General features: G+C 34.0%; 1 protein-coding gene across 1 annotated transcript in view; it reads left to right on the forward strand.

Annotated features, from left to right (window-relative positions):
- The first annotated feature begins 332 nt into the window (after positions 1–332).
- LOC128220047 (uncharacterized) overlaps positions 333–16,026 on the forward strand; it is a 73,451-nt gene continuing 57,757 nt past the window's right edge. Inside the window, exon 1 of the mRNA XM_052928293.1 lies at positions 333–1,482. Coding sequence (XP_052784253.1) covers positions 333–1,482 — 1,150 coding nt within the window. The remainder of the gene's footprint in view (positions 1,483–16,026) is intronic.

The raw sequence follows: 16,026 nt of genomic DNA on the forward strand, positions 1-16,026 counted from the left end.
TAATATTAAAATTCGTAGTAGTGGTGGCAGAAGTAGAATCAGCCGCAATATTGTTCTTGTAAAATCTACTAAACAGCAACATTCGGGCCTAATTATAGAATAATGATTATGAGGGCCGTGCTGAATGTTTGTCGATGTAATGTTGATTATCTATTTTTATACCAATTTTGTCATTCGTTTTCAGGATGGGGTCATGTCATAGGTGTGCAGACACAGAAATGCTTAGATTTCTCTTCACGAATAAAACGATGCGCAACGTGTAGCCAATGTAATCGAAAACATGAAAAAAAGCACATGACTGTCGTAAAAACTGGTCGAAGAGTGCAAAAGCAATGGAACCAGATATAGCGGTTGAGCTGCACACGAGGGCGAGAGATAAAGGCCTCAAATATGCAGCCGTAATAGGTGATGAAGCCTCCAGCTCCATTGCGCTTATCAAACAAAAAGTAAACCCGGAACTTGTAAAATATTCGGACATCGGCCATGTAAAAAGAAACGTTAGATCTAAGCTAGAAAATGTGCAGAAATGTCATAAGGCGCTTACAGCTAAAGTCCGCGACAGCTTTCTAAAAAACTTCACGTATGCCATAAAACAAAATGCAGACAAAAGTGAACGGGAGATGATGTGTGCCTTGCAGACGATCGTGCCACATATGTATGGCGAGCATGGAAACTGTGAAGATTGGTGCCGTTCGAGGGGTGGAGCTGATGCCGGGCACAGAAACCTTCCGTTCGGTGCACCTCTCCAGGACACTCACTTGAAGATTTCGCTTGAAAATTTACTAGCGCCATACATAATCAATGCGGACAAATTACGTACTACAGGCAGCTCTCAAGCAAACGAGTCACTCAATAACGCTGCGTGGAATAAAACGCCAAAATCAAGAAATTATAATCGAAGTGAAAGCTTTGATTATCGCCTTTCCGCAGCGGTGTTGCAGTTTAATGATGGATACTCGTACATTAACGAGATTGTAAATGAAAAAATATTAACGCCACAAAAACACACAGAGATGTATTCAAAGAAAATGGACGAAGAACGCAAACGGCAAAAAATGTACAAAAGTTCCATAAATGCTAAAAGAAGAAGGCTTGAACTTAAATTTGAAAGATCAACTAAAGCGAAAAGTGACGAAATTAAAGAAGGTACATCATACGAATCATTCTGTGGTTTTGACAGTTATGATTTAGACATACTGGATATTCCAGATATGATAACAAAAGCAACTGATGGCATGGAGAAGAAAAATATAAATATTGTATTGTTCGATTTAGAAACAACCTGTTTAGGGAAAAATGCGGAGATACTACAGCTGGCCGCAAAGAGTGATGACACATCATTCAGTTGCTACTTTCTGCCAGATGGCGATATTGATCCTAAAGCATCGAACGTCAATTCGTTGACGGTCAAACGGGACATAAATGGAAACCGTTATTTGTGCAAAAATGGTCGGGATATGCATGCCGGAACTATTGGCGATGGTTTGCGTGATTTTTTAGGCTGGCTTTCTAGTTTAGATAAAGAAAATATTGTTCTAGCTGCACACAATGGAAAGTCATTTGACAATAGAATACTCTTAAAATATCTTATCAAATTCAAAATATTGCCAAAATTTAGAGAACTTATATATGGGTTTACTGACACTCTTACAATTCTAAGAAAAGAAAGACCGGGTTTAAAGTCATACTCTATGCAAAATTTGTATGAAACGTTTTCCGCCGATACTTTCAACGCCCATGATGCAGAAGCGGACATTATTGCGCTTGCGGCCATACTTGCACATTTTCATATCACCGAAAAAGAGATAATTTCGAATTTCGTTTCGATCAACGAAATGGTTTCCATGATTATAAATAGTGGCAACCGCTCTATCCTAGAAGGTAAATTGTGTACGGGAACATCCAGCATAACTCCATACATGGCAAATAAAATTGCCAATAGTGGTCTGTCATACGAACACTTGCAGTTAGCGCACAACAGAAATCCCGAGTGTGGGATTAGTTTGCTATTATCAGAAAATCAAAATAACAAGGCGAGAGTGACAAAAAACAAAGCAGTGATTAATAAAATCAAACAGCATTTTACTGCATTAATCATATAAATTGTGATCGTTTTAGCAATTTAAACATTGTATTTCAACTGAAATATAAAATGTTTATAAATATCTGTAATGAATATACATGCATATGTGTTCGTTGTGTGCAGGGGGGGGGGGGGTGCACCCCCGCCTGGATCCGCTTGTACATATTACAATGCGGTACAGATTTCTGTCAATTTTCTGGTTTTCAGTTTAATTGTGTAAGTGATGTATGCCACAAAGTAGATTTACAGTGTTGTTGCTTAATCTAAAGTTTTATCCCTACAACTCTCTGATACAGATCTAAAATAAATATAACTAATAAAGTAGTAGAACTGTTTTTAGTGGTATTTTTTTTGAAGCTGAATAGTTATAAACAAGGAACTAATCAGCATAGTCCCAATAAATTGAAACATTTTTATGTGCATTGAGAAAAATTCTAAACGTCAACTGTCATTCACTATAATACGTATTGATTGGGAAACAGGTATAGGGGTTATATAAAGTAATATTACTCAAAAACGAAGTCGGTGAGGTATACATTTTTTGATACCAGGCGTTTTGTTATAAAATTTTAAATAAATATATTTAAAAAAATCAAAAATTAAACGAGCAGTTTTTACAAAAAATAAAGAAAGGCGCATTTTTTTAGCGAAACGCCACGCCGTATTTTCCGCAAAATTTGACGTTTTAGAAACATTTAATATAAAAAACGTAAAATAAGAGAACAAAAATTATATGAGCGTAAACGTTTTCACAATACGCACTTGATGTTGAAATTTCATAGCGGTAAACGAAAAATTGATGAAAATATCGGTTATTGTAGCTGGAACGCAAAAATATGACATACGTCTCAAAATTGACGTCAGTGGCATGTTTTGAAGACTCGTAGTTTCAAAACTATTTCGAATATTGAAAAAGTAAAAACAGTTCCTAACTGGGCATATGCTCTTCTATTCGTATACCAATTTTCAGACAGTTACTCGAAAAAAAATTCATAGTCGCGTTCCACCTTAAGTAAATATACATGTCCAAAACTTAACCTTTACTAACTCTTGACGTGTGTTTGCGCTTGGCTAGATTTAGTAAATAAAACTATTAATTAAACAACAGTATGAAATGACAGGGCCGCTCTTGAATGCGATGTTTATTGGAAACATAAACCGTTTTGGCCGTAGAGGTTTCGAAAGTTGACCATCTGATGAAACGATTTGCTCACATGCGGTGGTCACATACTGTAGCCAATTTCGTATAAAAAAGATGACCTTTAAAGTCTTGGTAAGCAGATGATTTTTACCACCAGAGGATTTTGTTCAAAGCACTTTTCAAAAACTAACTTAACGTAAACTTAAGAAGGGATACTCTGCTGAGCAACGTAGTTTGTATCTGTATTAAAAGTGTGTTGTTCTCCCTTAATTATTGACTTTTTGTGAACAAAAGGAAATAGAATAATAAATAATAATAATAAATGTTGAAATATAATGTAAACGGTTAAAAGAAGCAACATTAAATACTCATTAATTAAAAACAGGTGAAGTTGTAAATATCTGCAACTAATTACAAAGAGAACAAAACTGAATAAATACTGTATTAATCTTATTGGGTGTTGTTGTAAAACAAGAAGCGAAGACGGTTAAGCTTGATGAACCTGTGTTTAATAAACAGATTATAACGAGATAATTTATACAAAGCCGTAGGGTAACACTCAACAACATACGACAAATGATTAACAGTGAACAACATCCAACGACATCCCAAACAAGACAAAACTTAATGTTAAAATGAAACAATAAGTTGAACCAGTTTTACGTTGTCACAATTAAAGTACTTAATATAAGTAAATTGATTAACAATAACTGAAGATGTACACTCATTTAAACACATAGTGATTGTTCTTAGAAATAGTGACTTAAACGGTATCAAAGCTATTCGCCTTCTCTTCTCGTCTTCGCCTTCGTGTCTGTGCGTCGTTGTTTTCGCTCCTTCGCCTTCGTACTTTTCTCGCCTTCGTTGGAACGAATGTACGAAGGCGAAGGAGTGAAAATACGAAGGCGAAAACGCGAAACTACGAAGGCAAAGGAGCGAAGTTAGCGCCACCTTCCCTTTGCGGCTTGCTCCATCGCAAAAGGACGAACGCTCGATGGCCGTCATTGAACACCGTTTTATTATTTATGCATTGAATAAGAAAAGGAACATAACTCAACAACATTGATTAAATATTGTTGAAGAGATAAATACGTAAGTAATAAATTTACCGATTACTTGGCAGAACAATGAAAGAATAGTGTATGTATTCAACTTAATAAGGCATATGCAAAACAAATGAACTTCTCCCTTTAACTTTCTGAAGGTTTTGACACTTTGACCATAATACACTTTCAAAACTGATATCCATTAAATATTACTGATATTATTTACCTAATACCACATAGTCTATCGGCCATAAAATATATTCATTAATTTCTCCAGTTTTATATAATTATTTTCTCATGTACGGTAACCAACGATGCGTATCGTATTGAAATATACGTGGCATTTTTGCTATCTAGATTTTGTTTCATATTTCAAAAATATCATGTCACTTCAGATAAAGCTAAGTTATTGTGTTTTTTCGTAGGGTTCTCAATTAACTAAGATAATGCCTTATGACGTTGCCTACTTGATTATGCACTTTATGCACTTCGAGTACACATGAATTGTACAGCCATATGTTTTTCAATAAACAACTTCTTTGTAAGAAATGCCAAATATATATTGAGAGTGGATATACACGACGCCTATTAACTAAATGACGTTTCTTTCATTGTTTCCACAACAATACAGATATGAAGTGGCAAGCAATGTTTTGATTACGTACCTTATTTTAATATTGTTAACTGAGTTATAGTACTCGAACACACAAAAAAAACTATTCACAAACCAGATCAACATGGAACAACAGTACAAAACTCCCCAAACAACGCACTACATAAATATCATATAAATGAAAACTAGGGGTGTTTATCAAGGATTGTTAGGTACTGCCTTTGAACGATCAGTAAAATGTAAACTTACTTGGGGTTTAAACTAGTTTGTTTGCACAACCCGACTATTTTCCTAACAATCCTGAATAAATTAAGAACGTAAATGGTAAATCTTTATTAAAAAATAAAAATACAATAAATATTTGCTAAAATCTTCTTCCAAATGATTATTCTTAGTAAAAGTTTGAAAACAGTGACATCACACGCTGAAACATTTTAATTTAATGTCAAAAAAACCCCTTAAAATCGGGATGAGCAAACCTGTTAGCAATCAGCGATTTTAGACAACTTTTTGTACTTAGATATAATATTACGAACATTATTAACAAATTCTGAGAAAAAATCCTTAATTTATGATATCTGAAACCCTGTTTCAGAAGATTTTACGTCATAAGTTTACTGTGAGAGCTGGAATTTTTGACATCTGTGTATATTTTAGCGTATCTTGTCAACTGTGTAACATAAACACCATAATATGGTGAACTAGGTACATCTGTATCTTAAGGTGGATAATTAATTATTTTGAAATTAAAATCATCACGTTTATCAAGAAGTTTGATATTCAATTTATCTCCCCTAACATCGAGTCTCAGATCTAAAAAGGATGCGCTTCGATTAGATTATTAGATTTATTAAATTGCAATGGTAAAGGTATATCGAGCAAATGTTATCTGCAAATACCGGATTATCCAAACTCAAAATATCGTCAATATATATAATGTATATGTACATGTATGCAATTACACACTAATACTAGATATTTACATCCGTACTTGATTTTCTGAACGAAAAAATGAATTCATTTTGCATGAACCGGGCGACCTTTCGGGACCTTTGTAGGCGGAGTTTGGCAAGAAAGCAACGCTCCGATTGGGCGCTGTTGAATCACCGCGCGTAGTGTTCTTACTACGATCTACTTTATTGCTAAATATAGCAGGGCACATGTTCTGTTGAATGCCGGCTTGTTTACATGTTTCTTTTGATGTTTTACGAAGAATTTCAATGAAAGACATTATTTACTAGAAATGTAATTTGAAAAATGATTGATTTTTCATTTGATAACAAAAGAACACGCATTGAACAAATAATAAAAACAAATTAAAATTAACGCGGTTTTTACTACGGTTCGTCTGCAACAACTGTCAAAAAAAACCATGGCTGATGATTCTGGGGTCGGCGATTTCTTTCTAGGACAAATGTATGATCCATTATCGGATTCAGACTATGAATATCTTTATACGATAGAATTAGGCGATATCTACGTCTACATTTGAATACATGAAATGATAGGAGACTGTCAAAGTGTCATGTATTTTCGCGAGTTCGAACAAACGTCTTTATATTGACAATTCAAGAATACTAGCACATCACAACACTTCAATATCTTTGCAAAAGTTAAAAAACAAAAACAAAATATGATGTTATAATTACCTTGAACTGGAAGTTATCCAATATATCACCATGGCAACATTTTTATGCCCACTCACATGGGTCATGCATATGTAAAACAGGAGTTAAAATGTATCGAAAGTTGTCTTGATTAAAATAAACATATTACAACAAAAATCGTTGTTATCTCCACACATTTTACCAAAAATACCAAATGATTTAAAAATCATTTCGAAAAAATATCACGTCCGCTTAATAATATAAATAAGTATGTTATTTGTGGAGATTATAACCTTATATTAAATCCAGAATCAGACTATACTAATTATAAAACAATTAATCATAATGTTAAAGCTAGGAAAGGGTTGCTAAAATTTCTGATAAAAACTTATTAGATCCATATAGAGAACTGCATTGATATACAAAAACTTAAACTTGGAGCCCTTTCAGCAGGGAAGACTTGACCTGTTTTTGATTTCAAATAATTTGATAAATCTTGTGAGGAAATGTGAAACAGACATTTGTTACAAATCGGACCATTCCATTATTACCTTAGAATTATGTTTTTTTGTTATCAAGCATGGTAAAGGCTTTTGGAAATTAGATCTTGAGCAGACTGGACAGAAAATGGGGAGAAGGCTACCTCATAGTTTTGCAATCTAGAAAAGAAAAATATTGCTGATAAACATATTATATTTATAAATTTTATCAAAATCGTGACAGTCATAGGGAATCCATTGACTCTGATCTTCAAGAAAATCTGGATAACTGTTTTAAAGTTGGATTAGAATTGTTTATACAATACTGAAGTTGCTGTTCAATTAAATGGATATCTGTCAGATTTTTTTCTAAGATAGGTAGAGGTTGTCGACAGGGAGATCAATTTCTCCATATTTATTTATTCTATGTGCAGAACTCGCTTCTATTAAGATAAGACATTGTAATGATATAAAAGGTATATGGATCGATGGAGAAAACAGTGAAAACTGTCATAGAGGAGTTATATAGTTTTTCGCAATCAGATCTAAAAGTAAATTTGGATAAAACAAAGTTAGTTTGGATCGGTACACTAAAATACTCTGCCAGCAAACAAACATTTCGATCCGGTATTCACGAGGTTTGCCATAAAAGTGTGATTAACGATTCATTGACCGGGTAATCTCGACCCAAATTATACCTTAAACTAGCGCTAAATATCATGAACCAGTCCGTAATAACATTAACGGTAGCGACCGAGTATTCCAATTGCTTAGCAACGTGACAAACGACAATTTACTTCAATCTCGCGAAAATAATAAAATTTATTTTTCATCAAAATAAATTAAGGTATTTCTTAATGTATATATTCATGACAGTCACGTTGTAGATACTGACCAAAAGATATGAGACATTCTTTTTGACAAGTTTCGAGGATACAACTGCTTTAGGATTTCCTATTAAATAAACAAAATACCACATGTCTATTTAAAAATAAAAATAAAAATCATGATAGTTTAAATTATTTTTGGTAAAACAGAGTCACTTTCTGATTACAAGTTTTCGTTAGAAACACTAATACAGGGTATATTGCCTTAGACAGGCACATTCTTTATATTTTAAACAAAATTCTGATTATAAGAGTGATGTACGCCGTAAATGGGGCGGGCAGGCATGAGGGCGGCGTCAAAGTCACTGATGGTATAGAATAATTTTAGTTCATGGAGACTTTTAAAAGGATTGTGTGTGCCTCCCACCCCAAGGATCAAGGTAACTTTATATTTAAAAGAAAAACGGTTGGAACTGAAAAACTTAAGTTAAGGTTGGCATATTGCGATCAAACTTGGTATATAGGAAGAGTTGATTTTTTTGTTTCGAATACCTTTCATTAATTTGACGGGAAACCCCTATGTTCTAGGTAAATGTCACTATTACTAAAAATAGTAAACCGTTTGGCTGTGAATAGCTTTAAACAGGGTTAACAAATATACATTATAACGCGATCTCAAAGAAAGCTTTCATTTTGTTTCTTATAAAAATTAAATTTGTTGTATGCAATTTTATTTACCTTGTACGACATACCTCAGTGTTCAGTATCATGTCTTCGCCGATGCGCCCGGCCTGCAGACTGAATCGGAAACCACAAATAATAACTTATTACCTTATCTTCAGTTGGGTATGGAAAACACATATTGTTATATAATTGACTGTGCAAGCAATATTTATAAAAACGTATATCGTTTGAAAAAAATGAAATACCGAATTATCGGTATTATGTTTTAAGTATTTTGTGCGGCATTTAATGTTTTATACATCAGCGTGAAACAAAAAATAAATAACGCAATGGGATGTAAGAGAGCTTTTAAATCCCCAAAGGGACAGGATATTTCAAAAACAACTGAAGAAAATGTTTGAAGTAAGGTATTATACTTCAAAAGCCTGCGATCTCGAGTATCAGAGCAGTGTTTGTAATAGAACATGTTTTGAGATATTCTGGCTGGAGTACGAACAACACAGGGGACGAACATTTACTGAAAAACGACGTAAATCAATCAATTAGGAGTCGGACAGCAATGTTGCGTGTAAAAACAAATATTGCGACACATCCATTCCATCCACTAAACAAAAGAGAGAGAGTACATCAATGGTGAAACGCATCCAGTGTGTAACGTTCCTTGTAGAAAAAAATCTTGTAACAATTATATTACCTCCAAAGGACCTCGAGGTAAGGCTGGAAACCTTATGTTTCAAATAGCGGCCTTGATCGGAGTGGCCAAAAGACGAGGTTTCACACCTCAATCACGGAACAATCATTACAAATTTGAATGGTTCGAAACTCCCCGGCTTTACGTTAACGTGTCTGCAGTTAACGTAACAAACGTCGGTGAAGGAAAGTATGCTACGTATCAGACAGCGGTGGAGTCTTTCGATGGTAGTCATAATTGGACGCTAGGTGGTTATCGTTGTAGTTGGAAATATTTCGACAATGCGAAGGATGAAGTACGAGAAATGTTTACTTTGAAAGCTGAATTCACGGACAAAGAAAACGCATTTCTGCAAAATATATCATCACCAGGTACAATTTATTACGTTTAATTGTAATTGATACGTTTAAAGGGACAAGATACCAGATTATACCATTGTAAGAAAAGTAGAAATCGTCAAACACTTAAATGAATATGATCTTTGTGTACAATTTATTGAATCTTAATTGCTGATCTATCAGCTTACGATATTTTTCCTAAGCGAAATTAACTTGATTTTTCTACCACGTTTATTCCATTAATTTTTTTTAAAAAAGCATTGGTACATATGTCTGTCTTTATGACGGCACCTTCAAATGCTAAATATACATACTATAATCTGGGAAACCATTATGCGTTATTTATAGACGGATAAACTCCTGTGACCGCGATAATTTATTATTTTTCGGTATGTAAAAGTGTCATTATAGGCTTTTTACTACATGGTATTGATAATTCTTTGGTTGATTTGAGAAAATACTTTTTTTTTCGGAACATCTGGTGAACTGTCCTTGAAAGATATTATCGTTTTTGTCGATCAACGATCACTGAAAACAGCATAAATCAATCGATGACAGTAACGTTGCGTGTAAAAACAAATCTTGCAACACAAACATTTCATCCACTAAACGAAGAAGAGAACATTTATGGTAAAACGCACCAAGTGTGTAACGTTGCTTGTAGAAACAATTCCTGTAACACCTATATTTCCCCAAGGACCCTAAAGGTAGAGCTGAAAACCTTATGTTTCAAAAAGCAGCCTCCATCGGAGTGGCCAAAAGACGCCTTAGTCGGTCGCGGTACAATTATAACATATTTGAATGGTTCGAAACATCGCGACTTTACGAAAACATGCCTGCAGTTAACACAATAAACGTCAGTGAAGAAATCAATGCTTTGTATCAGAAAGCGGTGGAGTGTTTAAATGGTGGTCAGAAGTAGACGCTAGGTGGTTATCGTCATAGTTGGAAATATTTCGACAATGGATTTCTGCAAACAAATATCATCACAAGGTTTTAATTACTATATATAACTTGTTGTAGATACGTTTAAAGAGACTAGACACCAGATAATACCATTTTAAGAAAAAGTAGACATTGGCAAAAGTAACATAACTATGATTTTTGTGTACAACGCATTGAAGCTTACTTACTGATGTATCGCATCGCTTACGACAAATGCATTTTTCGCAGCGTTTGCATATTTTTCCAATGCGAAATTAACTCGGTTTGTATACCCGCATATCCCACTAACTAAAAAAAAAACTTCGGTACATATATCTGTACTGATGACGAGACCCCCACATCCTGAATATAAACACTATAAACTGGGAAACTGTTATGTGTTATCTGTTCTAAACTGAGCTGAGACCGCGATTAATTATTATTTTTATTTTAATGTAAAATAACTCATTATCGGCCTCCTTCTGCTTCGTTTTGATAATTCTAGGGATGTTTGAGAAAATACTGAACTTGCCGTTTATCTGTAAATCTGGTGACATGTCCCTTAAAGTTATTATCGTTTTTATTGTCGATCAACAATTAAAATTGACAATGGCTAGAAAACAACCTCCTCGGTGAAATAAAATGACATTTCATCTTTATAACCATACCTGTTTTCCCGATCGCACAAAAGGCATACCATTTCATTCCGGCAACTAATTTGTTTCAAATTCCCATTCGTGTCTTAGCTTACAAAACTTTTAACCCTATTGTTAATACCATTTACAATATTATAGGTGCAGTAAATGTGTGTGTGCACGTTCGAAGAGGCGATATAACATCAGATGCTAACGTCAAACTATGTTCCGTCGGACGCAACATACCTAAATAGATCTATGGAATACTTCAGAAGCATGTTTCGAAAGAAGACAGTCCAATTTGTGTTCATCAGTAATGGTATGGAATGGTGCAAAAACAATACGTCAGGACCCGACGTGTTTTACTCCCCTTTTAAAGAAGCTGTCCTAGACTTTGCACTCATGGTTTGTTGTGATCACGTGATTATAACAATCGGGACATTTGGTTGGGGGGGGGGGGGCTTGGCTATCTGGTGGAATAACCGTGTATGACTTCGAGGCCAGCAAAAGATTCGTTTGTTGGTAAGGACATGAACAGAAGTGATTATTATCCAGAACACTGGATAGGTCTATAAATTTGTAAAACAGTTGTAAGTCCGTCGAATGTGAAGCAAAGCAATGTATTTATCTTACGATACTCGATAATTATTTTGATTATTAGTTTAGTTTCAAGCTTATTCGAAATATCGGCAATAAAGCTGTAGACATGAACATACACATAGGATGAGATGTACACAAATTAAAAAGGTGACAAATACAAAATAAACTAAACAACAAAAAGAAACAAAACATTTCACACGTACATTGTATAGAGAAATAGTGTTTGAAAATTCGGACTCCGTTTGCTATCGATAATCGAATCGAATCGAATCAAGTCATTCGATTTACTATCGGAAAATTATCGAAAGTTCATAATATCATTTAGGAATACATTTTATATACATAGTATAACCATGATCATTTAAATTGTTTAACCTGGAATCAGTATGTTGATGCTATAGTTATGCTTTTGGCAACAGTAAGTAAAAACATCCATAACCTTTTTCTGTCTTAAATAACTTAATGAAAATACATAACAACACAACACAAACTTAATAATTGCGCATCAATTGCAAAACGATGCACACCGCATCATCTCAGCATTTTATCGATGTAAAAACATATTGAATATTTGTGAACCAGCGTACTATCAATAATCTGTAATATGAAATGGAAGATTTTAATAAAATATCTTAAGTTTTTAATACTTAAAAAGAGTAAATCTGTTCATATCAAAATATACCGCAAAAAAGGTTTCAAAAACAGAATGCCGGGCCGGGATCCCCGTAATTTGCAGGTAAGACCGGAACCACTTCACCATAGAGACCGATTGTTTAGGTTTTATTAAGTATAAATAAACATTTAAAATTAATTTGTTATTTTGGAGAGTTAAGTTATTAAGCAAAAGTGTGTTTATTCACCGCATTTGTGTTAGAGAGTGAACTCCTTTGTTAAAAAGAGTAGCAACCGGAAGTAACATTAGCGACATCGATTTTGGACAACCACTATCGATTGTCGCCGATTTAGCTTTGTCAGCGACGATTAATCGAGTGTACTCGATAATCACTTCATTACTATAGAGTACTGAATAATAATTTACTTTATTGTACTATCTAACTATGAAGCAACTGCATCATCAGTGGCAGAACGTCGGTTAAAAGCATTGTAAATGCATTTAGATACAAGTCTTTATTGTTTGTGTTTTTGAAGACATTAAAAGCCTAAATTTTTTCAAGATATTCCAAGAATTGGAAGTATTGGAGTGTTGACGTAAATAATATTAAAAAGAGAAGCAAGCAAAAATTGAACTTCCAACTTCAAGAACATAGTTGCAATTTCGATAATGCCATTCTATATTTATCATTCATATTTAAATCAAGTTACTTTTCAAATTCAAAATTTACCATGAATTGGTTTTAATAATTTAAATTCGGTTGTTTATGAATGGTATCAGTCCAGCGATGTAATTAATTATTTAAGGGGATTCAACAACTAGGAAATGATTTTTGTCGAAAGAATATTGAAGAGAGCGAACTCAACGTAACTCTCATAACGCCGACACATAGTATAAACATGCTTTTATATAAGTACAACAATTGATTTATCATTCCATTGATCTATAGCTATTTTGCACTTAACTATGATTTTATCACTTTGATGAAAAAGTAAATCCATTTTTACTTTATGGATGTGAAATTAAGGTATTTTAAAATATTAATGTCCCAGAAAGAGACTAATGTAAATTATTGTCTTAAATGTTCAACCTAAAAAAGATTTAGAGGATATTTGTTGAATTCAGAGTAGACCTCAAGTGTCGTATTTTATTTCACATGTGGCCACAAAAAAATATTTTCACGTTCGCGCCAATAAACAACTATACAACCGCAACTTGGTGAAATATCTAGAAACAATACTTACACCGTCAAAATTGCACTTTTATTCTAATATTCGGCATACAATAAAAAAAAGTTCACATGTATGCAGGACGGATAAATAAATTTGACCATTTGGCGCACTGCGTGGTCGGTTAAGTCGGCTTCCGCGTGAGCCCTCGAGTCGGATGCTCCATCCATCCCATATATATATATTTGTAGTTATTGGGTCAATCCCATCATTCAAGACAATGATACAAGAGAGACCAACAGAACTACAACGAGACACATAGCGCGTAATTCTTCATAGATTTTTTAGGCTGCGGATCGAAATGACAAATTATGAAAACTGTTTACCTGAGCGGCAAGGTAATAGGCGACAAACGTGATTCCATAAGTTTCCGGAAATCCTCGGCAGGATATTCGTCTATTTTGTGAAATGGTGGATCTGAAATAGAAATAAGATTATACCTTTCTAAATTTAGAAAGAAAAAAGCGTATTGATATTGACAGTTGAACAGAACTACTTATAGCAATTAAAACATTAAAAATGGAAAAAAATACAAATACATATGATGGTGCTGATTTTAAATGTCTGAAACTTAATGTGACACTTTTATTAAAATTCAGTACATTCACATGTATAACAAACATCAATTTTGACTAATAAACATTTAACTTCTTACTAAATAATGATTCCATGGAAAATATTAATTACTGATCACACGATTGTAACCGTGTATTTAATTGCAGAAAGCGCAATACTATTAAGTGATTGGTGAATGCTATAAGTTTTACTGTGATCTACTATAGTCCCATAAGGTAGAAATACCGTGTTTTAGGCTCATTTCTTTCAAATTAAACACTGTATCCTTCATTAGAACCATTGTTTTCGACTCTTATTCATCCTTTTTGTTTTGGAATATTAAATTATTCATTGTGTTAAATCTTGATTACTTTAAACATTATATATTTTACAACGATTGTGAAGAAAGCTTTGATAGCTTATACTTAGTCACTCTCGTTGGCATGAGTGTGGTCTTGTGTTGTAGGAGAAACCGGAGTACCCGGAGAAAACCCACTTGTCCGGCTTGGAGACCACTAACCAAACTAACACGCGCAAAGGCCGGGAATCGAACCCGGGTCGCCTTGATGAAAAGCGAGTGCGCTAACAACTGCGCTAACCGGACAACCTAAAATCTTGATTGCCACGATACATTTCAGGTATAAAGTTTCTCGGACCAAAATGGTATGTTCATTTAAATATAACGCGACAACGATTTTAATGAATGGTGATATACGTATTAAAGTTTATCTGCCATGTCGAACTCCAGTGATCATGGACTAACACATACTTAGAGACAGGGGTTCATGTATGTCCAATGTAATTGAAATGCAATAGTCAGTAACTCATATAGAACGTTTATTATCATGCAGTTCATTGTTTGCTAACAAATAAACATTCATAATGGGGAGACCCCGCTTACGAATTGAACTGAACATTTTCTGAACGTTTTGGACGGTGTTTCTATCCAATTTATATTTCATTTTACTGTACATTCTTTTGCTTGTGTTATGCTTCATGCTCTCTGATTTTAGGAAAGTAATGAAAAATATTCTTTATTAACTTTGGTAGCAAAATGCAGTGTAAAACCAAGCATGACAAAACCATTTTAAAATTAGGTATTATCTCTCGCTCTTACACACTCGACTTTTCTTATCCTATCAAGTTCGCGAGCTGCAACCGAGAACCCGGATGTATTCGTCATGAGAAAACTATTTTGGGGGTTTTGTCAATAAAAGCTTATTTGTTTTCTTAGTTATTTTTTATCTTAAAGATATCGAACTGTCTGGTTTGCGGAGAAAGTACGGATATATAGTTACATTTATTAAATTCAAAACAAAGATATTGTATTCTTTAAATACACATGTACAGATTCATTTGGCATCCAATCCATTTTGATCACACAAGTTAGGGTTACAAACATTTGCAAGACGCTCTTTTGATCATACATTATTGACTTCATTCATACTATTGATCATTTATTATAAACTAGTTATCCGATTAGCTACATTGTTCTTATATCCAATTCATACCAATATTGGAAATATCATACACTATTACATAGATGGAATATTGAATGAACAATCGCATTTTACTTTGTAAAAGGACCTGCTATTAATAATTCAGAGAATTGTTTTGTTTGGGTTTAGATGAAATACCTCTTATTAGGATCTCTTAAAATTTTGATTGACTTTGAGCTCGACTATTCGAATTCGAATTACAAGGAGGCTTTGCTAATCGCCGTGGCGTCGATGTCGGTGCCCGTTTAAAGATAAGGGCTGGTCGGCATTTTCTCGAACTAAGCTTATAGTTTTAGGGCACATTCTACCAGGTAGGACAAGATGACATCTTCACATTTAACTACAATACTCTTCTTACAATTCACTTCATTCCTCATACAGAAGGTAAGGACCACAATACGATGAGGTTACATAACACCGTGTTAACATATTTACACATCAACTTCCATATTTTAAATGAAC

The sequence above is a fragment of the Mya arenaria genome, chromosome 15, assembly GCF_026914265.1.
Source record: "Mya arenaria isolate MELC-2E11 chromosome 15, ASM2691426v1".
Classification (NCBI taxonomy): domain Eukaryota; kingdom Metazoa; phylum Mollusca; class Bivalvia; order Myida; family Myidae; genus Mya; species Mya arenaria.